Here is a 26584-nt window from a genome sequence, read left to right on the forward strand (position 1 = left end):
ACCAATAAGGTTTGCTCCGGGTCTTCGGCCCCTCCTCCATATGCGTTTGTTCATTGCGTTAGACACGGGCTCTGAACGCTTACGTCTAACGCGATGGCGGTGGGAAATGCCTTCTAAATGAAAGCATTTCCACATGCAGATGGAGGGCTGCGCTGAATGCATGAAAGTCGCGTCCAGAAAAGGAGACACGACATGTTGTGCGTTCAGCGTCTAACGCGAATGCCGTGCCCATAGAAAAGATAGGAGACCCATCTAACGCAATTACAATTGTGTTCGGGGCACTGCGTTCTCGTTACCAGGCCCTGCATTGTTTACGAGTTGCCATGGAGACCGTTGGTCCCTCAGCGGCATCTTGAAATGCTGAGTTTTCTTGGAGCTCTCATCAGAAGGTTGTAGAGGAGACCTGGAACCTCAAAAAAAACAAAGAACGTTAGATGAAACAAAACCAGGACTTTATTTGAACTTATAAATGCCCCCCCCCCCTCCCCCTTAGCTCGTTTACAAGACAATCCTTTTAAAATATGGAGGGGAATATGCCAACCCTGCTCCAATTTGTACCAGCTTGGTAGACAATATCTTTCTGTAGTCGCTACTTCGGTTCCTGCAGAAACAATGGTTTCAGAAGCTGGTGAAATGCTGTCTGCTGGAAGGAGCATTGTGAAGGGAGAGCATGCGAGCTAATTAATATTCCTTGGCTCATTAGATAACGATTATTGGGGCCAATGATAAAACATTTCTTTTCATAAACCTAATATTAATTCTATGTTTCATCTGTAACTTTAATATATTTTTGTTATTAATAGTCAGAAGTTAATAATAAATTCAACAGTTTAAAGTTTTAAGAAAACTATCATTTTTTTGTGATTGTTGCTTTATTAACCCCTCGACCTGTTTAATTTTTATACAGCATTTTAAAAAGTCGAAATATCGATAGTTTTCCACCGATATTTTACAATAATCGATAGTTTGTTCAGCGATAGTCGATACTATTGACTATCGATATTTTCGTGCCGATGTCCCAACCTTACCCGGACCTGAAGTTTTGGAACCTTCGCTTTCAGCCCAGTTCTGACACTGGATCACATGGTATGGACCCCCCCTGTTCCCACCACATCCTCACAGGGGCTGGCTGTTTTGGTTCACCCTACTAACTAAGCCACCCCCTTTCTCTGCCATGGCCAATGCAGGGACCGAGAAGGAGACGGGCTTCGTTATTGGGGCGGGTTGTTCAGCTCCTGTTAATAACTAAGCCTTCTGTGTCCCTGCACTGGCCATAGGAGAGAAGGGGGCTCAGTTATTAAAATGAACTTTCAGCAGTTTCAGCCCTGCAGGTCTTGGTAAAGATTTTGGGTCTCTGAATAACCCCTTTTAAGATCTAATAGGACCCATCACAAAATCAGTCATTGAAATGACACCTATCCTTGTCATAGGACAATTTGTACCTAACTTCCAGGAAAACCACCCTAATACATGGCATTCTCATTTCCATACAGTAATCTGCATCCAACAGGTAGTGTTAATGAGCTTGTGAAATAAGAATGTCTACAACTCGCCAAAGGGTGTGATCAGCCCTAATCCCATGCATAGTTTGTTTCATGAAAGTTGATGACAAACTCTGAGAAAGCTTTGATAATATGAGTCAATTGGAACAAAACAAAAGATGGTAAAAAGCAGGAATCTGACTCAGGAAATGGGTAGTGCGAGTATGACTAGGTTCATGTAAAGGGGACAAAAAGGTTCTTTATTGGCACTATAACCCCTTCCCATATTCACAGGGGAGGGCGTCTGCTATCCTCAGGTGGATATTATAATTGGGGGTCCTTTCTAATCAATTCTACCCTTGAGAAGCTCCCACCTATGCTCATGGTCACCACCGGCTGAGTCTGGCTCTTTGAATGGATACCTAGCTCTTTTTGGGCCAAAGACCTCAAATGAGCTCAGGGAAAGCGGGATACTTGGCTATATACTTTCATTAAGCTGCCTGAGACAGATGGGTTGGAGTGCAAGACAAACGTGAGGGCATCCCTTCCCTCACCAATACAATGCATACGAAAAATAAATATCAGCACTTCCAACAAATTAAATGTAAAGGTGCATGTAAGCAATGGCTGCCACAATTACAGTAATAAAAACTATTATTTAATACCAGAATAAAATGGTACAATTTTTTTATTTTTTACTAACTGCATAAAAATGCAAGCTTTTTAGTGCATATTTTGATCAGACCATTTGGGCCCGCATGTTTTGATCAAAATATGTGCTAAGAAACTGTATGGCGCTATGCCTAGAGAAACTGCAACAGGGGCTCATCAGAGCCCCTTCAATAAGCTAAGGTGAGAGTACCACACAGAAAAACCTTTAGTATTTTTATGACGGCTGATGTATATGTGTGGTATAGGAGAATTGCACCCCCTGTCCTCAGATGTCTTGTTTAGGTGCTTGCATTATCCATTTTACACTGTCAGGAAAAACAAACACATTGGTAGCAAATGTTTGCTAAAACACAGTTTACCGATTGAGTGAACAGATCAGTCTGTGATATACATACCTTCCCTCAGTGAGCATCATATGCAGTAAGTTGGTCATTGTTGCAGCCTTGTTCTACCTGGAAATAAGTTGTATTGCTTAGATCCACATGGATTTTTACTGGAAGCCCATAAATCCCCCATTACTGCCAGTGTAAACAGAAACAATTAAATCTCCCATAGATTTCAGTAAAGTGGGCACCGTTATGTCTATCAGTAGCTTACCATTTAGGGTACAAGAGTAGAGACAGACTCAGGTTTGTTTGTGCAGAACTAACAAGCGACTATCGGGTGTAAACAGGAGCCGCTCAAAGCGACTTCTGCTTACTGTAAATGAAGGCAGGCGGGCCAGAACCGATCATGCACTGCTCCACCTCCATTCATTGAATGACTATTGCTCCTGTTTAAAGGTCCATTTAGATGGGATGAATGTCTGGGAAATGATGCCTGACACTCGTTCCCGCATACACCCGCTCTCGTGCTCCTGCATGGGAGCTAGTATTGTTGGCTCGCTGACAGAGCGGCCAGCAGGGGGGCAAGGAGGCTGCAGGAGATTTCTCTCCTTGCTTTCCCACGCCCCTCTCCATTGACTTGACATAGCAGCTGTACAGTACTGAACAGCTGCTATTTACACTGAGCAATCAGCTCATCGTCCATCGTTTATGCAGCATATCCCCGCTGTAAGCCAGCGATACTAGCTCCTATACAACAGCACGAAAGCGAGTATGTCCGGGGACGAGTGTCGGGCATCGTTTGCCCGACATTCGTCCAGTCTAAATGGGCCTTAAAGCATAGGAGCGATAATTGGGACAGTTGTCGGGCGCTTAAGTGCCCGATAGTCTTCCCTTGTAAAGGTATATAAGGCAATGGCTGGACTGCTTTGTCAGTGGCTTATCTTCCCTAAGAGCAACTGGTGAAATCCTTATGTCCCAATGACTTTTGCTTTTGGTGGAGAGTCAAGAGGCCCCAATATATATTAGATGGTCGTTTGGTCTTGGCCCCTGTGAAGGAATGTCTAGCTACGTCTTTATACAATACATGATACTGAATGTTAACCGGAAGAATTCCCTAATTGGTGCTCTATCGTCTTCTTTTCATCCTTTACCATCTTGAGTTTAGAAGTTCACGGTGAGATGCGTTCCCGTGAAGCCGACTTGGATCCTTGTTACTAGCTTTCCTGGAACAGCCAGGCTTCTGGATTGAGCTGCAGCACTCATTAAGCCTCAATAAAACAAACACATGGAGAATGACTGTGAGAAAAGCCTGAGCCCTGGGTGTCAATATCACAGCAAATCAGCGAAAACAGGGAGGGTGTTAATCAGCAGTTGGAAACTCATATCTATTGTGTCATAAACGCCCCAAACACAGCAAACACTCATGGTAGGGAGTGCCAAGAGTCGGAGATTTCAGATAAGAAGATTTGGTTGCACAAATAAATCTACATCTCTGGTATTACAACTCCACTTTGAACTTAACTCAAGTGTTTCCACAGACAGGAGATGCAGAGATAGCAGTCATACCTGAGGCCTGGACGGAGCCAAAGCCCCTCGGCCACATAAGACACCAGTAATGTACATGGTTGGTGAGGGCCTTCTTACAGACTTTGCATTGAGATCAAGGAGCATCAAGTTATGCTTCTGAGTCACTAGAGGTCACAGGGAGTTCTCACTGATTAGTGCATAGAGTTCCGCTTTGTAGTATATACGCTAAATGACTACTTCATTAAAGACCCCCATCTTAATACGATGGACCTCCTTTGGCGTTCAGAACTGCCACAATTTATTGTGGCATCGATTCCACCGGGTTTTAAAATCGTTCTGCGGGAATATTGGCCCCTGCGGACAGGAAGCTTCTTGTAGTTGATGCAGATTAGATAGAAGTGCTGACGTGTTCTGACAGGAAGGGGTCATCGGTTCATGCTGCTCGGGCCAAATTATGACTTCCCATCAGCACGGTGCAACAGAAATCTGACCAAGTGATGTTTTTCCACTGCTCAATGATACATTTTTTTTGTGCTGTTTTTTCCGTTGGGGTCTCGTCTTTCGGTTTCTCTTAGACACAATGGTGCTGGAGCTGGTCATCTGCTGTTATAGTCCATCAGTGTTAAAAAACAGCGAGTTGTGCGTTCAGAAACGTTAGTCGGAGCACCAGTGGTGTATTCAGCTGCAATTTGCTTGACTGTGAAGTGCCTGTTCATCAGAACGATTCTTGACATCCTCCTCTAACCCCTTTCGGTGAAGAGTTGTTTCCGTTCATAAGCTCCCCTTTCGCTGGATCGTTTCCTCGATTACACCATTCTTTGTATACACTGTTACATGAGAAAACCCCACGTGGTTGGCAGTGAAATCCTGACTTTGGCTAGTCTAGCCCCGATGACCCGGCCTCGTTGGAATCACTCAGATCGCTGGATTTTCCCATCTAATGTGGATTCACACAGAAACTGATCCATGGAAAACTTGTCACGTGGTTTTATGCTGCACTCCGGGGTCACAGGGAGAATCTCCATACAGGGAAGATCCAATTGATGAAAGGGCCAGGGGCTCTAATAAAGGGGCCATTCAGTGTATGTCCCTGGTGATTTTTCTTCTGAGATAAATTTTAAGGGGGTATTCCTAATTCTGCTTTTCATGGCGAAGATGGGTAAACCTGGTGCTCTGTGCCAAAATTCCAAATAAGGGAGTTGAAACAATACCTCTGCAGCACCACCTATTGGAAGGCAGAATTCCTGCAAGTCAATGTTGGACCCTTTATACAAGCCTTATAACAATCACTGGGACTTGGCTTTCAATTCCCAGTCATTATTACAAGGCTTGTATAAAGAGTCTAGCATTGACTTGCAGGAATGCTGCCTTCCAATAGGTGGCACTGCAGAGGTATTGTTCCATCTCCCTTATTTGCATGTTACCCTGAGGAGCATGAATGCCCTTATAAGTCTCCTCGCTCACCTTCTAGGTCAGGGGTGTCAAACTCATTTTTACCGAGGGCCAGAAACAGCTGAATGCTTCAGCCTAGTCTGGTTTCTGTAGCTGTTATTGAAGTGAATGAGAGCTACGGAAACCACGCTTGGCTCCGGCTGGGTGACTGGCAACCGCAGCACTGGCAATACCCTTTAGGATCTTTAGAATCAGGGCTGTTACGTAATTCTCCTGTACTCCAGTGCAAAATAAGTAACAGCGTCCCAGCTTACCATGTGTCATTTATAATACTGGTGTCTTATGGAGCCCCCTCAGTTACATGAACCGGGACGCAACTGCTAACCAGTGATTTACTACAGAAGCAAAGTAATCCATAAGTCCAGGTAATTTCCAGAGCTGGCTATTGTATTTACATCTTCTGATTCCTCCGTAACTCTTCTGCCACCTTCTAGATCATCCTTGCCTGTTCTTTATCTTCTTTAATGTGTCACCCCTATATAAACGTGAAGCTCCTGGGCCGCTGTGCGCGATCTGTATGGCCGCTCCTCGACCGCCACAAGCCAGCTATAATACTAAAGGAACAAAAACTGATCACATCGAAATGTAGTGGAGATTAAAGAATCTTCTGCTTCAGTAACGGGATAAATGATCGGGATTAAATCATTACCTTCTCATCTTGTTCATTCCATGTGACTTCTCATCTCTCTCACTGCTTGATGTTCAGATCAAAGTTGATCAATCATCGTCCATTATAAAGGAAATCCAGATATGTGGAGCTAATAACCTGCAGATACACCCTGTCCGACTGACTGCCCGCTGCACGGTCTGTGCCAAGTGCTGTCTCTGCTAGACATGTGCACAAGTCGAAAAGCAAAAAGAAAGAGATTTGGGCAAAAACAAAAAAAAAATCTAATATAAAAAAAATAAAGAAAACAATAAAACAAAATGACAACTGCAAAACAATCGCTGTGCTCAATGTGCAGGACAGATGAGGCTCGTTGCCAGTGTGGCTAATTATCTAAATGTGCTACATAAAACATATCAGGATGGCACACACAGATGGAGGGACGTTATACTTTCTATAGTCCTATTGTATAATCCCCTCTTCTACTGAAAAGGATTCTCCAGGATTAGAAAATATGGCTGCTTTCTTCCTAAAACAGCCCCTCTCCTGTCCGTGGGTTGTGTGTGGTATTGCGTCAAAGCCCCATTCACTTACATGGCGTTGAAATGCAATACCAGACACAACCCATGGACAAGTATGGCGCTGTTTTTGAAAGAAAGCAGCCATGCGTTTCTAATCGTGGACATTCCCTTTAAGAAGGATTTTCCTAACACTGAAATATGTATGACCGTATATACTCGAGTATAAAGCGACTTTTTCAGCACACTTTTTATGCTAAAAAAGCCACCCCTCGGCTTATACTTGAGTCGCGAGTTTCTCCCATTGCTTTCATTGGGGCCTGCTGGAAGGGCTGCGTCTGATTGGCTGAGCGCTCAGCCAATCGCAGGCAGCACTCTGCCATTTAATGAATTCAATACATGGCCGAGCTCTGCCTGTGATTGGCTGAGCGCTGTGACCAATTACAGGCAGCGCTCATCTGTCATTCAATGAGTACTTAGCCAATCAGATGCAGCCCTCTCAGCAGGCGAGGATTTTAAACCCCTGGCTGCTGAAAGAACTTCATTGCAGTGACAGGACCCAAGCGGCTGGACGTGCCTGTGCCCCGGCAGCGGCGGAGAGGTGAGTGTATATGCGTGTGTGTATGTATATGTATATATATATATATATATATATATATATATATATATATATATATATATATAATATAATATATATGTTTTTTATTTTTTACACATGCGAAGGATGATTTTCAGGGAAGGACTTATATTTAAAGCCCTTCCCCTGAAAATCACTGCAGCGGTTGCCAGCAGCCCATTGCTTTCAATAGGAGCGCCGGCAGCAGCCACAGCCCATTGAAAGCAACGGTGCACAGACCATGCATTTTCCTAGGCTTATACTCGAGGCACCTAATTTTCCCAGTTCTTTGTGGTAAAACTAGGTGCCTCGGCTTATATTTGGGTCAGCTAATACTAGAGTATATACGGTATTTTCAGTTTTATCAAGAAAATTAATTTGCGTCCTAGTCTGGTCAAATCTGAACCTAACAGGGTTGTGTAGTGACAATTTTATGCAAAGTAACAAAATATGTGCTCTAAATATTTAGAAAAAGTTGCAGGAGGGTTGAATAAACCAAGAAGTTGTCTGCTTTTGCAATTAATGTTAATGCTTTTACTTTAAGTCATCCGAGTGGAAGAACATTGCCACCTGATGCAGAAGTAAATAGAGATGTCTCCTCTTTCTGCAAAATCCAAATTGTACTTGAGATTTTTGGTAGAAGCTCCTAGTTCCCAAAACTATATTATTGAAGCCCAGAGGCTTATCTTTGGTTTTAAAGAAACACTTTGAGCAAAACAAACACCCTGTGTGATGCAAACGGGTAACTAGGCATAGCCCAGTGGTATTTCCATTAACCAAGCCACCGTATTCATGGTGGGCGGAGGCGGTGGGGGCCCAACTCAAAATAGGGGACAGGTCCCAAAGGTGGAACCGCCCAGCAGACCTCTATATAGGCGTATCCTGTGGCTAAGTCATAAGCCTACAATGGAAAAATTCCTCTAAGACGCCTTTCTATTATTTGGTTTGCGGTCCTATTCTTTTATTCATAAAATATGTTTGATGAAGTCCATAGCATCTTCGATAAAACATAATCGCGCGCGGGGGGTAGAGTTCCTTTTGTCTGCCTTTTCCCTCAACCTCCCCTTTATTTTATTCTGGTGGTTAATTAGTTTGCATGGGATTCTTCTAGATCGTACATACGTTCTTAATTACATCTTACAAACCCCCTGGGGGCTACTCATCAGCTTTCGGCACCATATGAATACATAACTGATGTGAACGGCTGTTCCTTCCACTGTGAAGACATGGATAATGGAGTTAGATGGGTCAGACCATGCTGTGGATTAAAACATATCATCCTTATATGTGTGATTCTTATTTATATATAGTGGGGGGTCTCAATTACAGTATTGTATGCATCTCGATTGAAACTATGACATGGCCAAGAACACCAAACCATAGTAGGATTGGATTTAGGTAATCGCTATGTTGCTGGCAGTAGCATACATAGAAAAGAGGTGGCACCATAGCGGACATCAAAATGCCCTCCCACAATATGATTGCAAATGTTGCCACCCAGGACAGAAGCGCATAGTGTTTACTTCCCTGCTTCCATGACCCATTGGGCAAATTTGCCCAATTGTCTCTGCAGAAGGGAGCACTGCTCTTCATCTCGTCTCCTAGCTGCAAAGGGGTTGGGTGCAACCATGGCTGTTCATTCCAATCTCCATAGGTACCATAGTGGCCACATAGTCTACTTTCCAACAAAATAACCATTTCTACTTCCTCAGGCAGAGAGTTCCATAGTCTCATTGCTCTTACTGTAAATAGCCCTTTCTATGATGATGATGAAACCTTCTTTCCTAAGGATGTAGAGGTTACTCCTTTGTTATAGTTACAGTCTAAATAGATCATTAGATAGATCTATGTACTGACATTTTATACATTTATAGATGGTGCTTAGGTCACCCATACTACAGAACTCCAGTATTGGTAGTCAATCTGGGTACTTCTATTTACCCATTTAATTTAAAGAAGTTGTGCTAAGAGCACAACCCCTGTAGATATTCCTTATTATGGCATAGGAACATCATACAGGGTGAGCCATGGTAGAGTAACCTACGTCTGATCCTGGCACCACACTCTTTGGAGAAGGCCGTAGCCCCTTACACCCTATCTCGCCAAGTTATCAGCCCACCAAACTAAGTCTGTTGCCAGCATGAAGAAACCAAGTCCCATGTCATTCCGAACATACAAAGTCGTCCATGACATTCAGCAGTGGATTTCAGATAGCCCTCGAAAATCAACACGGAGACTGTCTCAGCAGTTTGGTGTACCAGGAACGACGCGTCAGCGAGTGCTGAGCTCTCTGAACCTGAATCATACCGAATAATGTGCCGGAGCTGAAAGAGCGCGATAAAGCTAAACGCATAAATGACTGTACGTGGCTGCTGACTATGATTGTTAACGTTTGGACCCATTGCTGTACTTTGTGATGGATGAAGTATGGTTTCATTTATCAGGTCGCGTGAATTCACAGAATATGAGGTAGTGGTGTACTGAAAATCCCCAACTGACTCACGAAACACCACGGCACGATCAGAAAATTGGCGCTTGGTACTCTCTGTTAAGAACACAAGCAGTGGGCCCAGTTTTCTTTGAATCAACTGTGAATATTGCAGTTTATCTGGAGATGTTTGAACAGTTTTATGACCAACTAACACCAGAAGAAAGAATGTACTGCTCTTCCAACAAGATGGGGCAACATGCCACACCTCCCGCGACTCACTGACATGGTTTTATGAACTGTGAGCAGGAGGTTATGGCAACCATGTTTCCCAGACTTGTTCACATGCCATTTTTATTTTATCTGTGGGGAGATTTAAAGCAGAAAGTGGACGCCAATAATCCGCATACAATGGAGGAAACATCGCGAACACAATGTGTTGCAGGCCGTTTCGGCCAACATGTTGCGATATACTCACCAGTGTGTAGTCGTGAACAGGGACTACTTCCAGCATCTATTGTAACTTGGGAGCTAATCAATAAAGCTTTGGAGAAACCAATCCCCCTGCTCGTACTTCCTGTTGCCGCGTTCACCCAGGCCTCACACTTTGGAGGTGGTTGTATATCTTGGCATTGCCCCGTTGATACTTTGGTGGCCGGCCTCCGAACCCACCTCAGCTTTGCTACATCTTTCTCCATTGGTTGCCACAGCAGGATAACTGTGTTTGGTAAAGTGAATCCATTAAACCAAAGCAAATGAAGAATTTAAAAGCAACTAATTTGTTATGCACGGCAGAGGAAAAAATGTCGAATTCGTTTTTATCTTTTTTTTTTTTTTTTTTTGTCCCCAGAACTTTGTGGATTCAATTAGCTTCCCCTTTTGTCTCGTTTGTTAGAAGCTGGTGACAAACATCTGCTCCGTATTTCATCTCCTATTCCTCCATCTCTCCGAATTAGTTACTTTGGAAACAATGCTTTAAATTTTCCATTGGGAATATTTCGCCTTCGCCATTGTCTTGGTTCATGCTGCAGCTGGTGTGGAATCCACATTTCCAGTATCACCAGCTAATTACTCTCCCCCAGAGACTCATTAGGCAAAAGTTTCACTTTTTAGTATTGTTCTATAAGTCACATTAACTACTGGCGCTTTGTAAATAAAAACCCATAAAGAAAGGGAGTGTTTGTTGGGATTTTTGGACTAATTGGTACATATTTATTGATCATGAGAGGAAATTACTTTGTCTTTATGGCTGGCTATCTGTGTTTCCCATTCTCTGATGTCAGCACAATGCCAGGCTGGCTTTGGCCAAGCAACTGGGTCATGCTTGACTCCCTAACTACTACAGTTATTACATGCAAACGATTCCTAGCAAGTAGTTTGTCTTGGATTTTTCCAATATTTGACTCCTAAAGGAACTAAGACTGCGCTTAAGACACATAAGAACTAAAGATAAAAGGAGTTGTCTAATTACAAAAGGTCCTTTTTAGATTTATGGTGGTCCAACCAGCATACTGGCTTGGGTCAGGCTCGTAACACTGTTAAACTCAGGTACCAATGTCTGGGTAAAGGCCCTTTTACATGGGCCATTGATCATGTAGGAGCAACATTAGAATGCCTTATGTCAACTGGGTACCGATCAATGAACAAGCAAACTATTAACCATGTCGCCAGTATAGCCCTTCGAGACGACAATTCCTTTCCAAAAATTGATATTGGGAACAACATGGGTTTGCTTCCGATTAGCCCTCCTCACTCCAACCTACCTAACAGTCGATCCACCATATATGAAGATCCTGGCTTCCTCTTAAGCGCTCATCTGGTACATTGGAGAAAATTGCATGTATTCTGACTGGTGCCATATAAATTCTGTGGAGAAGTTTTAGGAAAATTTCCATAAGGGTGACCTGCCAACTCATCTTAGGATAATGGAAGAGTCGTCGGAACTATACAATGCAATAAAATAGGTGGAATTAAGGCTTACTGTTCTTTCAACCAGTTGCCATGAGAAAACTATCTGAGATGCTTTTCTAACCATCTTAAGAACCTTCGCATGTTTCTTCAGCATCTATTGGCAGCTTTCTTTCCACCCTGCAGTTCAGCTCATTCAAAACCATCTTTATTGCATTTAGGTTAAATAACCATGGAGGTTGAGAAGTCCGATGAAGCCTTCTCTGTTGTTCTCTGCGAATTATTTCTTACATAGCCTGGAAGAGGTGGTCTGGGTCATTGGTCCCTTGAAAACAAAAGGATAGATCAACTACGCTCAAACGAGATGGGACCACATGTTGCCTACTGATCAACTACATCACCAACGTAGCCAATCCAATTAGCCTTCCTACCCCTAACCTTGCTACCCAATATTTTTTTTCCTGGAGTAGAATTATGGTGGCTTTACATGGGACAACTATTGTCCAAATAGTCACTTGAAATAGTCACTATAGTGAGTTGTTAGTGTGCTTTTTACACAGAGAGATTGTTAAAGTTCATAGAGACAAAACACTGGGCTAGTCATTGAGGAGCAATTGCCTATTTACACCAGACAATAATACATCAACCTGTGAATATATTTTGAGTTAGCTGAAACAAAGTGACTAATGAAAAAAGTCTTGCTCGTCATCCTGTTGGTAGCCATGTTTATGTAAGGGGGTTAGCCATGCTAACAGCTGTTTATTAAACTTTGCTATGTTGTATTCCTTTTAAGATGGTTTTGGTGGTAGTGGTGCAACCTCATGGGAACAGCGGGTGTGACCATTGAACGGGCAGACTGAGAGACCGTAAAGGTAAGCGTTGTGTGTGACGAAGCTGGGAAAAAACTGAAGCAACTAGCACAATGTGTAGTCCTGAGAAAAAAGTGGGCCAGTGTGGAGTGCGCTGTGAGTTTGGGCTAAAAACCTAGCCGAGGAGCTGGTAACAGAGGCGCAGTGTAAGCTGCTGCTGTTGACTGAAAACTGAAATCGTTGTATCAAGTGCACCGGTTGTTCTAAAAGTTTTTAACAAAAAGTTGGCCTCGCTCCAGTCATTTGCCGACTCACCGACTGCCCACTCCCCATCATCCGTGTACTCAAGAGTTCTACCGGAAATTCACGCAGTCAGGCTGGATTCCAAAGATGAACCCCACCGTAGCCAACCCATCAGCAAAACCCGCTAGGTAGGCACCTGTCAATGCCCTCTCACCCAAGTGCGGCGTTTCATCTACATGTAGCAATTGTCACTTACATTCACTGTTATCGAGCGACTAAGTTGGCGCTATACAAATAGAGTATTATTCGTCCTGCGTAAATTCACCTAAAATAGATCATACGTATTCGATAGCTGATGGCTGACCCCTTCCTGTGTCCTTCAGTATTGGCCTTCCTTCCATTGGACCCAAGAATTGGGCAAGTGTAACTCCAACACGGCAGGTCACTGGACTATTAAAGCTGCATTCTTCATGCACCTTAGTCGGACAAACCCAGGTAAATAGTTCACCTGTCAGGTTTTCTCACTATATGCACCCTCACGGATATTGTGCCGGGAACCATTGACAGAGCTTTCGCTAGAGAATTTGCACTTTGCTTGACTTTCCACAGTTGAAATCTTCAGCATTTTTGTAAGATGCTTTTTTTTTCCTTTGTCTGAGGCCCAGTGGATTCCTCGGCCTAACATTAATCCCATTGGTGTTGAGTTGGGAGTGAAGTTTGCTGTATGTGTATGGGAGTAATTAACCTGGGGCTTCGTTTGCTATGTTTCATGTCATTGGTTTTATACAGAAACACGGCTGTTTGTGCTATGATTTTGGGGTGTGACCCTGTGGGTTTTGCTTGGCATCTGCAGTGAGAGATTGCAGCTTTAACACCCTGATGGTCTGACCTCCTGGTGACCCGCGACTTGATAAATCAGTGCCTCCAGGGGTGTTAACACACATTTCATTGCATAGCTGGACACTTCAAAGGCTAAGAAGGACCCCGGTGTCAGACAGACTTAGGAGAGTAACTTTAAGCCACACACGTGTGGGACAAAGATCAGTCGCTGATGTGGACACATGTAGCACTCTATGCGGCCCCTCAGCCGCCTTATTGATGTGTAGTATTTGCATTGAGGAATGCTGTTTTCTCAAAAGGAGCTTCTACTTCTACATCAGAGATCTGAGGTTCGGCTCACGTTCCAGCAACATTGTATGTTATTTTTGAAGATTTTGCTTTTATTGCTCAAAGAAACATTACATTTTTCCCCATAGGCTCACAATCTAGTTTTCCCGGTTTAGGCCTGATGTTGTAGCCAATAGATCTATGAATAATTGAGATTTGGAAGGAATTGGTTGTACAAACCTCCGAGCCACTGTTTCGTAAGCAGATTTTAGGCCTGGAGTGAATGGAGCTCTTAAAGGGTTGTCTACTTTAGAAAACCTATTTTTATATAGCCTGTTAGGGTATTTGGAGGGGAAGATTGCCTGTGTTCAGAACCCTCACCTCTTGGCCAGAAGTGGAGAACAACTACAAAGAGCATATCGCAATCTGGAGGACCTGTCCTGTCCTGCATTATACAGGCAACCCACTGATATCAATAAACGGTGCGTAATGCTTAACTTCTCCTGTGGGGGCACTGCAGGGAAATGAAACAGTTAATGACAGGTTTACCATAGATTACAGCTGAACACTGGGGGGCTCAGCAGGGGGATGCTTTGTGATCCAATATTTTCAAGGAAGCCTTCTAAGAAATGGGGATTGTGCAAAGTGGACATGCTCTAACCCTTTGAAGTAGATGAGGCGCAATCATTGTGTCAACTGTAAATTCTACTTCAGTAAATTTACTAATTATACTGAAGAAGAGACAAACCATTAGAGAAGCCACTGGTAAATTGGAGATCTGCAGGTAAACTCTTAGTGCTTAGTGGAGGGGGTAGAGCTTAGTGGAGGGGGTGGTATGTCCCCAGTAGAGCCGCCGCCGAAGGACCTAAGTGATGGTTTTAGGTAATGTCAAATTTGTGTGTGTTTGAGATCATTGAAAGGTTTGTAGGTGGAGTTGCTCTTTAACCCTTCTAGACCAGAGATTTTTTGGTTTCTCATTTCTGTTTATTCGTCCCCGCCTTCCTAGCACCATGACTATCTTTTGTTTTTATGTCAACCTAGCTGTATGAGTGCTTTTTTGCCCTTTTTTGCGAGGTGAGTTGTATTTTTTAATGGTACCATTTAATGTATTATATAATGTACTGAAAAACCTTTATATTAAAGGGGTTGTCCCGAGGCAGCAAGTGGGTCTATACACTTCTGCATGGCCATATTAATGCACTTTGTAATGTACATTGTGCATTAATTATGAGCCATACAGAAGTTCTAAAAAGTTTTATACTTACCTGCTCCGTTGCTAGCGTCCTCGTTCCCATGGTGCCGACTAATTTTCGCCCTCCGATGGCCAAATTAGCCGCGCTTGCGCAGTCCGGGTCTTCTCCTGTTCTCTATGGGGCTCCGTGTAGCTCCGCCCCATCACGTGCCGATTCCAGCCAATCAGGAGGCTGGAATCGGCAATGGACCGCACAGAAGAGCTGCGGTCCACGGAGGTAGAGGATCCCGGCGGCCATCTTCACCGGTAAGTATAGAAGTCACCGGAGCGCGGGGATTAAGGTAAGCGCTCCGGTAAGCTTTCTTTAGGTCCCTGCATCGGGGTTGTCTCGCGCCGAACGGGGGGGGGGGGGTTGAAAAAAAAAAAAAACCCGTTTCGGCGCGGGACAACCCCTTTAAGTGAAATAGGAAAAAAGCAATAGCCTCAGGTGGGAGACGGAAGCCCTCATCTGCCGTGATTTTAGGAGCAGGGAGGTGAGTGTCCCTAAACCTTTTTGCTGGGGGACTGGTCTGGGGTACGCATGTCTCCCTTTCACCCCTGGAGAGGACTATAGTAGTTTAATGTTTTACAGCAGAAAGAGGCAATTTTATAGATGTGGACATAAGAGGGCACATTATTACAAGTGGGGACATAGGGGGACACAATCATTAGAACAGATGGGGACATAATGGGCGCATTATTACAGATGGAGGAATAAGGGGCATATTACAAATGGTGACATAAAGGGGCACATTATTACTGATGGGGCATAAGGAGGCAAATTATTACTAATAGGACATAAGGGGGCATATTATTACTGATGGGGCATAAGGAGGCAAATTATTACTGATAGAGCATAAGGGGGCATATTATTACTGATGGGGCATAAGGGGGCATATTATTACTGATGGGGCATAAGGGGGCATATTATTACAAATGGTGACAAAGGCGCACATTATTACAAATGGAGGCAAAGGTGCACATTATTACTGATAGGGCATAAGGGGGCATATTAGTACTGACTGAGGCATAACAGGAGTATTATTAAAGACGGAGGCACATAATGGATGCATTATTATAGAAGAAGCATATGGCGGAGAATTAGTTCTGATGTGTAATAAGCAGGGATGTGTTATTACAGAGGGGGGAATGAGGGGGAGCATTGTTATTAATAAGGGCCATAAGGGAGAATTATTACGGTATGGGGACATAAGAGGACACTATTACTGTTTTTTGGAGGGGACTAAAATAGGGAGGATGCTGAAAAAGCAGGTAGCCAACCGCATGTCTGCAGAGACAAGTTATGACCGGGAGAAGTTGTCATGACAGTCTGGAATAAATACAGAAGAAAAAAAAAAGTGACCGTCCTGAGTCAGAGGGAGCGTCATCTGTGATCGCAGGCTAGAACTGTACTGCGACCCCTTATACAGTCTTAAGAGGGCCTGTGTAAAGCTGGTCTCTAATGTTATATAGTCACTGTATGGGGGAAATATTGGTCTGTGGTGTTTTCTTTACTTTTACTCTTAATTTGTTTTACTTGTATTGTATGTCCCTGGGGGGTCTTGAGGTATTGTTGGTCTCCAGTTGCCTGGCATGAAGAGAGTTTGCCAGGTGGGGAGGGTCCAAGGTGACCTTCTACACCCAAGCCTATGAATCTTTAGCTATGCTTTTGGTATTTTCAACCTTTTAATCACTTTCTGTGCATTTGTTTTCTTTGAGATAAAGTGAGAAAAAAACTTGCAATTCTACTATTTTGTGTGTGTGTTTTTTTTTTCCTGAAGCTTTCACCATCTGGGATACATGCTAGTATAGTTTTAAAGCTTAGACTTTTATCGACCTGGCGATACCATTTGTTTTTTTGCTTCAGATTTTTGTTAAGGAAAAATTAGTAAAAGTTTTTTGTTTTTTTTTTAATTACTTTTTTGTGTTCTATTATTTAAACTGTTACTAAGCATTACCATATATACTGCAGTACTTCTTTATGTTGCCTATTGAGCTCTGCCACAGGCACGACTTAAAAGACACCCATGCATGGCATCCTTGGGAGCCTTTTCAAGTCCTTGGGCTTCCATGACAACCCACGAGCACCCTTGGAGATATCTAGTTGCCGGTGGGGGGGCAATGGGATGTTGAAGGTGAGCCCTCTAGCTAGCTCCTTAGATGCTGTGATTAGCATTGACTTTGGCATCTAATTAGTTAATGGCCATAATTGGAGTTAAATGTGATAGCAGCTGATGCCACAGGGTAGAGCCCGCTCCATACTCCCTTCACGACCACATGACTTATATTTACGCTATGCAGGAAAAAGTTAACATTCAATAGAATTTCATTCCGAATCTGGCCATACCAATACCTCATTCACCAACAGATATTCCTCCGACTCGGCGGAGCATGCATGTGTTTTCAATGCAGAAAGGGAAATAATCAACGGCTAGGCTCTTCTGGCTGCAGCCTATGACTTGCAGGAATAAAGAATCAGTCATGTAGAAGTCCAACAGGACTAATCCTTCTTTCCCAAAACATCTGCAATAGAACAACAATCAAGGTCACTGTATATAATAGATTGTAGGGCCAATTATATACTGTGTTCTCATCTGTTCCTATAAACCAACTGCGACTTTGTCAAGTAAAATAAAGGGGGGGCGAAACATCTGCCTTATGTCCATCAGGGCCGGTGTAACAGCAGAATTCTCAGGATTCATCGTAAATAATCATTTTTATGTAACTTGAATATAGAGATTACAGTAAAGTGAAACAAATCAGATCACACGTTCATATATTCACCCGGAGAACGGGCCGATGTCCAGAGACACATGAGCTATCGGCATGCAGCTTGGCTGTGAGGCTTAGATACATTAATATTGGAGGTTTGATGATTTTAGCAGCTTTGTTTATATTCTAGGATGATTGATGGTTTAACGAGTAAAATGTTCAGAACATAAAGGAGAATGTAAATCCTTAAGGGGAAATAAAATGTGTTGCTTAATATTGGCCTGCAGTTCTGGAAGGCATAACATTTATGTTCTGCTATAGCCTTTTTAAATATATTGTGTCTGTATCTCAACCACAACCCCACTAATACCGGTAATCTTGTACTCTAATTAAGAACCTCTAATGATCAGGTATAAATGCTTGGGGAAGCTGTGAGGGGGTCACACATTTATCCTACAGTGGCCACTTCAGGAGAAATTTGGTATTACATAGCACCCATTGAAATGAAAGTAATACATGGTTCTCTTGAGTCCTCCAGATCTACCCTTTGCGTTGGCTAATTAATGTGGCCTGAACAGGAGACTCCCTCTATGATGATCATGTGATGTAACAGGGTATTAGTTAGAGGTTGACTTAATGGGACAACCCCCTTTTAAGACTCAGTTGTCTAAATATATATATGTGTCAGCTGATATGTAGATTTCCATCCAGTGACCTGTCTTGTGACTTTAGAAATAACATAGGAGAGATAGTTCTGACTCCTGTAATTTCCAATAGACACTGTGAGTCATTACTCATAGTTCTGCTGTAATGTAGCCATTGAGTAGATTGCCTGTAGGTATGCAAGACTAGTAAATGCGCTGGGTGGGATAATTGCAGAGGCAACCATATGACGCTCAACAAGTATCATGCGCAGGTCCCTGTAACTGGAATTGGATCTATGAATGAAATTATTGGGCTACAGTTGCTTTCTTCAGATGATGTGCACATTTAAAGGGGTTGTACCAAGTTTTAAAGTCAGGTCTATCCATTTTATAGAGGATAACTTTACGACTGGTAGGAGTTTGAACACTAGAAACCTCACTGATCTTGAGAACAGGGATCGCGAAGGTCTCATGGATGGAGAGGAGGTTGCTGCTCCATTAATTTCAGTTGGAGCACCAGAGATTGCCAAGCATTTGTACTTGTCAATTTCCAACAGTGTCATTAAAATAGGATGGGGTCGTGCTATGCGTGACCTCCATTCATTCAGACTTTCAATATTCTCATTCTCAGGATCAGTGGGGGGCCTATTGGTTGGATCCCTATGATGATCCTTCATTCCGTTGATAGAGAATAACCTTATTTCTTGGCACAACCCCTTTAATCCTCTAAAAGTGGGGCCGGGGAATAAGGGATAGAATTCAAGGAGACTTCTTGTCAACGCATTTCAGGCTACCCCATTATTCATGAAGTCCTGAATTAGGACATGGCCTGAAATGTGTTGACCATAACACTCCTTGAATTCTGCCTGTAGGTCTGGTTTTACACCGCTGCTTCATTATCCGTTTCCTTGATGTTATAGATGAAGCAATAAAGGATTGAAAGATTTTAATACAACGCCTGCTCTGGAATGTCCTTGTTTTCTTCCACTGTAGAGTATTTTATTCCTGGACATGTCTTGGGTGAGCAGGCTGCCTGTTTGTACTGTGGAGATAAGCGGGACATAATGGAATTGGATAGAAAAAAATCCTCCCTGCCCAATTATTTTTTTACTCTCCAGAAGGGAATCTAAGGTCTGTACGGCTATTCTAATCGCCAACCATGTCTGTTCTCTATAACCAATCCTAGACAATTGGAATCTGCTAAATATTGGATTAAGAGTGTTATTGTCCAGCTTTGTGGCAAGAAGTGGATCAGCGTCTATAAGGTGAAAGTGAGCGGCCTTGAGTTTTACCCAGCACAGAACGTTCTCCTTTGTTATCTCATTCCAGAGTAGGAAACCTAACGACCTGTTAAACCAGGGATACGGTTACAAACACAAGGTTGGGTTCCAAAAATGATCATGTTTTACAACACAAACATTTATTTGAGGCCACTCGCTAGGTTAGAAGTTTTGACCTCCTTCTGAACTCCATGCTCATCTATTAGGAATCCTCCACCATTTTCCTTCTAAGCTCCCTGCAGTTCTACAGGATAATGTTAGGATAGATGTTATGTTATCGGGAGGACTTAAAGTCCATTCAGATCTTACATCAAAACGTTTACCTCCCAGAAATCGCAATGAGCAAAAATCTTTGCAGATTAATTTATTATATCTTTATATAGTCCTAGATCTTTACGTTTCCACACTTATTGCAACCACCATTAAACCCCTTCAGTGGCAATTTATTATTACCAAGTCAGCGCAGCAAGCCCCGGAGATTTTCCTGAGGCAATTCAAAGTGGTAAACATGTACAGTGGCACAATAACTGTGTGTCCTGGCCAGCATTTCAGCACAAGAGCTGTCCACGGAAATCTTCCGGGCTTTAACTGCATGGTCAGTGCAGCAAGCTCCGGAAAGTTTCCGGCCGTGCCACTAAAGGGGTTAACGGAAGACCCCCTGACACAAAGAGCAAGTGAGTACATAGACATCACACTCAGGCCCTTTGTGGAAGCATTGCCTTCCTATATACAGGACACAACTCATGTCTTGAAATGCTTAGAGGAGATTACAATGGCTAATAACATCCTTCTAGCCAGTTTGGATGTGGAGGATCTGTATAGTAATATCCCACATAAGGATGGGATGGAGGCAAGTAATTTCTACCTCTATCAAAGAGGGACCCAACTAAGACCGTGTAATAACTTTGTCTTGGAACTACTCAAATTTGTCCTGGAGCATAATTTCTTAGTGTTTGAGGGATGGTTTTTCCACCAGCTCAGGGGGACTGCAATGGGGAACCCATGTGCTCCCACTTATGAGAATCTCTACCTGGGCTGGTGGGAGGAGACCTATGTGTTCCAGGAAGCAAATGAGAGATGGACAAGTCTCGTCAACCTCTGGGTGAGCTTCATCGATGACGTGTTCATCCTCTGGTCTGGTACAACGGTGGAATTTCATGAGTTTGTGGTATCCCTGAATGACAACCAACTGGGTCTGTATCTAACTTCTGAAATTCAAACACAAACTATTGCCTTTTTAGACCTCAGTATTTCCAAATCGGAAACAGAAAGCCTCCAGACCATGATTTACCGCAAACCCACTGCTACAAATAGTCTCCTCCATTGGGATAGCTATCATCCCATCCCCTTGAAAAAAGGAATACCAAGGGGGCAGTACATAAGGGTAAGGAGCAACTGCTCCAAGGAGACAGATTTTGAAGCCCAAGCAGAAGACCTGAGTAAGAGATTCTTGGACAGGGAATATCACAACAATACCCTCACTGAGGCCCTCAGAACAGCTAGGGATATGAATAGAAGGGATTTACTGATGGTAAAATCCAGAGCAGAATCACAGAAGGTAGTAAGGATCATTGGAACGTTTGACGATCAATCGAGAAATATAAACAGAATAGGCGGCAAATGTGGGAATATCCTGCTCAAGGATAAAGACCTATCAGAATGCCTAGGAAATAGACCCTCCATCACATACTGGAGGGAAAGGAACTTAAAGGTCTGGTTGGACCATAGCCACTTCACCCCCGAACCACTAAAGGAAACATTGCTAACCTCGATTAGGATCAAAGTACATATACATGTTCAAATTACAAAGCTTGCCAATATATCAAAAAAAGGCCCTGTATTTGTAAGTTCGAAGACCACCAAATCATATGAGATCCGGGACTTTATAAACTGTAGGATAGCGGGGGGGGGGGGAAGGGGGTATACTTGGCTACCCTGCCATGTCCCATGGATTATGTGGGCAAGACTCGGCAACAATTCAGGAGGAGGATATTAGCCCACATGGGAAACCTCAAGAGAGGTGAACATACTAGTTTAGATATATGTATATATTTTTTTTGGGTGATTTGCAGATAGACGTTTGCTCCATATAGATTGTTCATTCTACTCCATGGTAAATTATATATCTGCTCAGACTGAACATCTTCCAATCTGACCCATTCAGAAGAATGATCTGGCAGTGACTTGGAGGAATACATGAAGGATGGCGTCCTCATCTGATGGAATTGTATATGGTTTTCTTCCCTTATGTTTAACCCCAAGAGGAACACACTGACTAAGGCCCCACGTCCACGGGCAACATTGAATTGTGGAATCCCCGTGCGTCACTCGCACAAATGATCCACAGTTCAATGTGTCCATAGACAATCATTAGATCCGCAGGTAATTAAATACCTGCAGGTGTCATTTTATTCTGATGTGCAAATTGCACGTGTGGGATAAAAATCGCAGCATGCTCCATTTTCTGTGGATTCCCGCATGGACAGCTTCCGTTGAAGTAAATGGAAGCCGTCCGATCCGCGGCACAGACCACATACGTGCCACAAATCTACAGGAAAGCAGGAGATTTGAAAAAAAAAGCACTGCGCATGCGCACGGAACGCAAGCTGGTGCGCCCGCACACTCCGCAGTGCAGAGGAAAGGAAGATCCGGCCGGGACGGTGAAGACCCGCACTGCATCCAGATAGGTGAGAAAATGTCCATGGCTGCGGGCATGGGTGGATTCCGCAGCGGGATTCTACACTTGGAATCCGCGTGTGCCGTGGACATGAGGCATAAAGTGATCTGTAAAAGATGCAAAAAAAAAAAGTTAGTCATGAGCTGCACAATGTGAGCAATTTATGGACATTTGACACACTATGTGTTTACAAAGAAGACCATGTAACCACAAAAAAGCCATGGGACAACATCCTGTGCAGCGTGTTCTACTATGGCTTTTTGTGGTTATGTTGTTGCCTTTGTAAACACAAAATTCATCAATTGTCCATAAATTTGTTATTCTCAGAGTACATGGAGATGGGAGCCGGTCCCATAAGCAAAAATGTAAATCAAACCACCACCTGGAGCCATGTCATACCATCATTTCCCAATACAACCATTCATACCAAGATGAAACTGTTGGTTGCTCGTAATCCCACACATTTGTAGGAGAGAAAAGCTTTGTACCCCTTCCTTGTTTCGCACTGCCAATGGGGCATTGTGTGTATTTCCTCCAGCCACGAGAAACAAGAATGACGCCTCCTTAATTGGAGCTCCTTGTCCATATAGGCATAGTAGTACTTGGATGTGCTGTTTGGTCTCGTGGAGAGCACGATCTAGGTATAAGGAGACTTATAGGCCATGCAATCTCTTCTGGGAAATTTGGTATGCAAATGGGAGATGGTACAATGCTTCTACATGGCCACCTACCTGATGGTAACTTCCCTATAATGTACAACCTTCTAACAGGCCTTGCAACATGTCTAAGACTATAATCCAGATCTCCGTACCCACATTACATTTCTTTCTTCCACTCAAACAGCAACCTACTGAACACTGAAAGGGGCAAGAACCCCAAAACAGCTGTAGGTAGGGCGCTTTTCCTTATGGAGAAGACTCTGGTTTGGCTTATATCCTTAGTCATGTTGCAAGACCTTTTAGAAGGTCAGTCATTGAGTCATGAGAGAGCTACTCTCCAGTAGGTGGCACTTCAGAAGCGTTCTACCATCTTCAATTTGCGCCTCTGGTGTGTATGCCTTTTTAATACCCTAATTTAGGTTATTCCTCTTATCAGCAATGTAACTATAGCTAAAAAGACTTATGAAGGACACCTGATAGATGTGGCCCTGTAATGTATATTGCATTAGGACCCAGAAGCTTCAATGTATGTCTGTGCCTCATATTCCTATGCATTGCTGTAAAATTGAGATGAACAGTTCTGGATTTTGTACACACGTCTACCTACAGCTCCATTGTTTTCCACTCTTTCGTTTTTAGGCAATCAGCTCTGTTATTGGCCGATTTGTGGTTCATCCAGTGGAACTATTCAGCCATACGATCGGCAGGAGCCTTCGCAACATCATGAGAGAGGTTCCCAGCCAGTGGCAGCTGCCAGTCTTCCTGCTATTTCCATTCACCTTCATCACTGTTGTGATTGCAGCCCTCGCCAAGAGGAAGGATGCTGTATGTCACCAGGCCAGAATGACCACCAGGTCTAGGACCACTAAGGCTGCTCTCAGGACTATAACTTAAAGGGGTTTGTGGGTCCGGGATATTGATGACCTATCCTCAGGTCCATGCACACTTGGATCTTTTATCTTCAAATCATATGATTGCAACAAAGGACAACGTTAGTCTTACTTTTTTCTCTTAATTCTCCAATAGCCATTATGAGCGTCTCCTAATAAATGGCGACTACATCATACAAGTACTTGTTAAATGGATCATCTTTCCACCATCTGCTATTATGTAAAAACTGTTTTATAGACTCTTCGTATTGATGTTTGGCTTTGAGCATCACTGTTGGCGTATTTGTCATCCTCTCGCAGACCTGTGAAGATCTCATCAGTGATCTGACAAATTTTACAATGAGCTTTACATTTATGGTACTTAAAACCTTCAGCTCCATTGGTAGAAACTCATCATTGCTGCTTCAAAAGTTTTCTTGGTGGTTAACGGTAAACATGACAATCATGTTGATTGAAAAGAATACAGTGAACTTCTCCAAAAGACCATCTTTTATATTAAGACCAGATTTTCTCTGACGGATTTTCAAGTCTTGTTTTTCCGCCCATTAAACCATCCCCCGTGCGCCGTCGGCCACCAGACCACCTTTTCTAATGTGTATCCATAATTGCTAATAACACCCAAATACCTTAGGAAACTTACTTTATAAAACTCCTATGCCGTATTCTAATGAGTCTTTAGCGGTCCGGAGGACATACCCCATGTGTGCAGCTGCCTGAAAGATTCTCTGAAACCATGCCTCTCTGGTGTCACCTACCTTATCCACATGGCTGTACAAACCTTGCGCATGCGCAGTAGAAACTGGAGAGTCCGTCAGCATCAGGACGAAAGAAACTGTACCTGTGTCAGTCCTGAAATGTCCAGCATATATGTACAAGATCGGCTGTCCCCGAGGATAATGTAGGGGACAGTCAAAGTCCAGAGAAGTGAGGTTTAAAAAAAATCCTTGGGTGGCTGCAAGGATCGGGCACACTCTCCGGACTAGTGAGTCCTCAGTAGAATACGGGGCAGAAGGGTATGTTTCCTGAGGTATGTGGGTGCAGTGGGCAATTATAGATGCACGTTCAGGAAGTTGGTTGGCTGGCGATGGTTTAATGGCTGGAAAAGATGTAGAAGGTTCCCTTAATGCTAATATATTTTGACCTCCTTTTTTAAGGAGGACCATTCCTCTAGAAGGCTATTTTTTACCGCACATTTGTGACAAGCCAGATGAGCTGTGTCTTGAACAACTTCCCTTGAATATGGGTAATTTCATCCGTGTTGTGTGTAGTATATTTCATGTATGTCTCCTAGTGTTGCAATTATGTATATGGCCAATTTAAAGGGGTTTTCAAAGTTGTGGGGTTTGGGGTTTTTTTTTTTTTTTTTTTGCAAATTCAGGCAATGGTAAAGACTTATAACGGAACATATACCCATTGGCTGCGGACTGGTACCACATCTCCAGATCTCTTTGCAGGGCTCTCTGTACAAGCGGCAGCCGTGACGTGCCATATACAGACTGAACACTGCAGCCATCACAGACCTCAGTGGTGTACAAGGATTGGCAACAGTGGTCAATCTGTATATGAAACCTCACTTCTGCAACTTGTAAATGAAGCTGGCTGGCGGGAAAATAGATGTGGAAGTGGCAGTCCGGAGACAGTTAATATATGCTGCTTTATTATTCTTTACCATTGTCTGCAGTTTATAGAAAAGCTACTTGAAAAACCCATTAAAGTCAGCAGCAAATATACGGTCATTTATGGTCTTCTCAGATGGTCAAAGAACTTGGAAAACCTAACATGGATTACATATATTGATTCTTGAAGACTCTAAAACAATGATCTCCAAGCTGGATCCTTTCAGTTAAGAAACTAGAACCCTCGAGTTGCTGGGAGCAGCAGTTTTTTAGTAAACGAAGATCCACAGATTGGTGCAGCCTTGCTTCGAGAGGAATGCCCTGAAGGCTCTTATTCATGTTCTGGTGAATCAACTTTGAAGGTCTTGGAATAGCATAATAAGGATGAGAAGAATCTGTTGGGATATTGAGGTTTTCTAACACCGAATTAAAATATTTGTCCTTTTAATGGAAAAAAATAATTTCTCAGTGTCACAAATAATGTTTTCCAGTTAATGAAAAACTCATTCTGAACTGACCTCCATAGGAAGTTCTGCTAATATTCCATCAAGCAAATTAGAATTCTGGAGTTCAGCTTTATTGGATGCTATTCTATTATGTTTTCCCCAAGGAGACCAGGAAGGACAGATGCTCCAGTCCGCTGAGAGTTTTCATTAAGCCGTGTGTCATGTCATACCATTTACATATTAGTCAACAACTGTTGCAAATAACAAACCCAATAAATTTTATTTTCTCCGAGAGAAATGTCTTTGGCTTCTTTCTTAAGTTTTGGAAAACCACAAACTGTTATTTGTATGTCTTGATCTGGATGAAGAAGAATTTCTTTTCTCCTTCCAAAATAAGCACTGAAAATTCCTAAATGAGACATTCATTAATTTATTTGTAATGGTGCAGGAGAAGGGGGAGCTGTGTTTGCACCATCAATGAGATGAATTGACCGCTAATCTTGCCCACAGGATACAAAATATCCCTACGTGGGACTCGAACGTTGTCTGATTAAAGTGCATTGCGTTTCACTCAACTGGTAAATATTTATGGTCTACAAATGCAGATGTTTCGCAGAGTATATGTTGACCCGTAATGTCCAAGAGAAGAGGTCGAAACAAGTGTCCTTCATTGGCATGCAATGTAATAAACGATGAATCTATGAGACGGTATTATATATTGTATGTAAGTTACTG

At 43.0% G+C, this 26584-nt stretch overlaps 1 protein-coding gene across 3 annotated transcripts in view; it reads left to right on the top strand.

Moving 5' to 3' along the window:
* Positions 1–26134, top strand: part of LOC136587903 (chloride channel CLIC-like protein 1) — a 116290-nt gene extending 90156 nt beyond the window's left edge. Inside the window, exon 3 of one of the 3 annotated variants that reach the window (XM_066586715.1) lies at positions 23537–26134. In XM_066586715.1, the coding sequence (XP_066442812.1) occupies positions 23537–23791 (255 nt within the window). In that variant the 3' untranslated portion in view covers positions 23792–26134. Of the gene's footprint in view, positions 1–12328; positions 12476–19274; positions 19373–23536 lie in introns of those variants that run through there. The other 2 variants (XM_066586716.1, XM_066586717.1) reach the window with 2 other exon arrangements.
* Positions 26135–26584: the final 450 nt, after the last annotated feature.

This window comes from Eleutherodactylus coqui, chromosome 13 (genome assembly GCF_035609145.1).
Source record: "Eleutherodactylus coqui strain aEleCoq1 chromosome 13, aEleCoq1.hap1, whole genome shotgun sequence".
Lineage (NCBI taxonomy): Eukaryota > Metazoa > Chordata > Amphibia > Anura > Eleutherodactylidae > Eleutherodactylus > Eleutherodactylus coqui.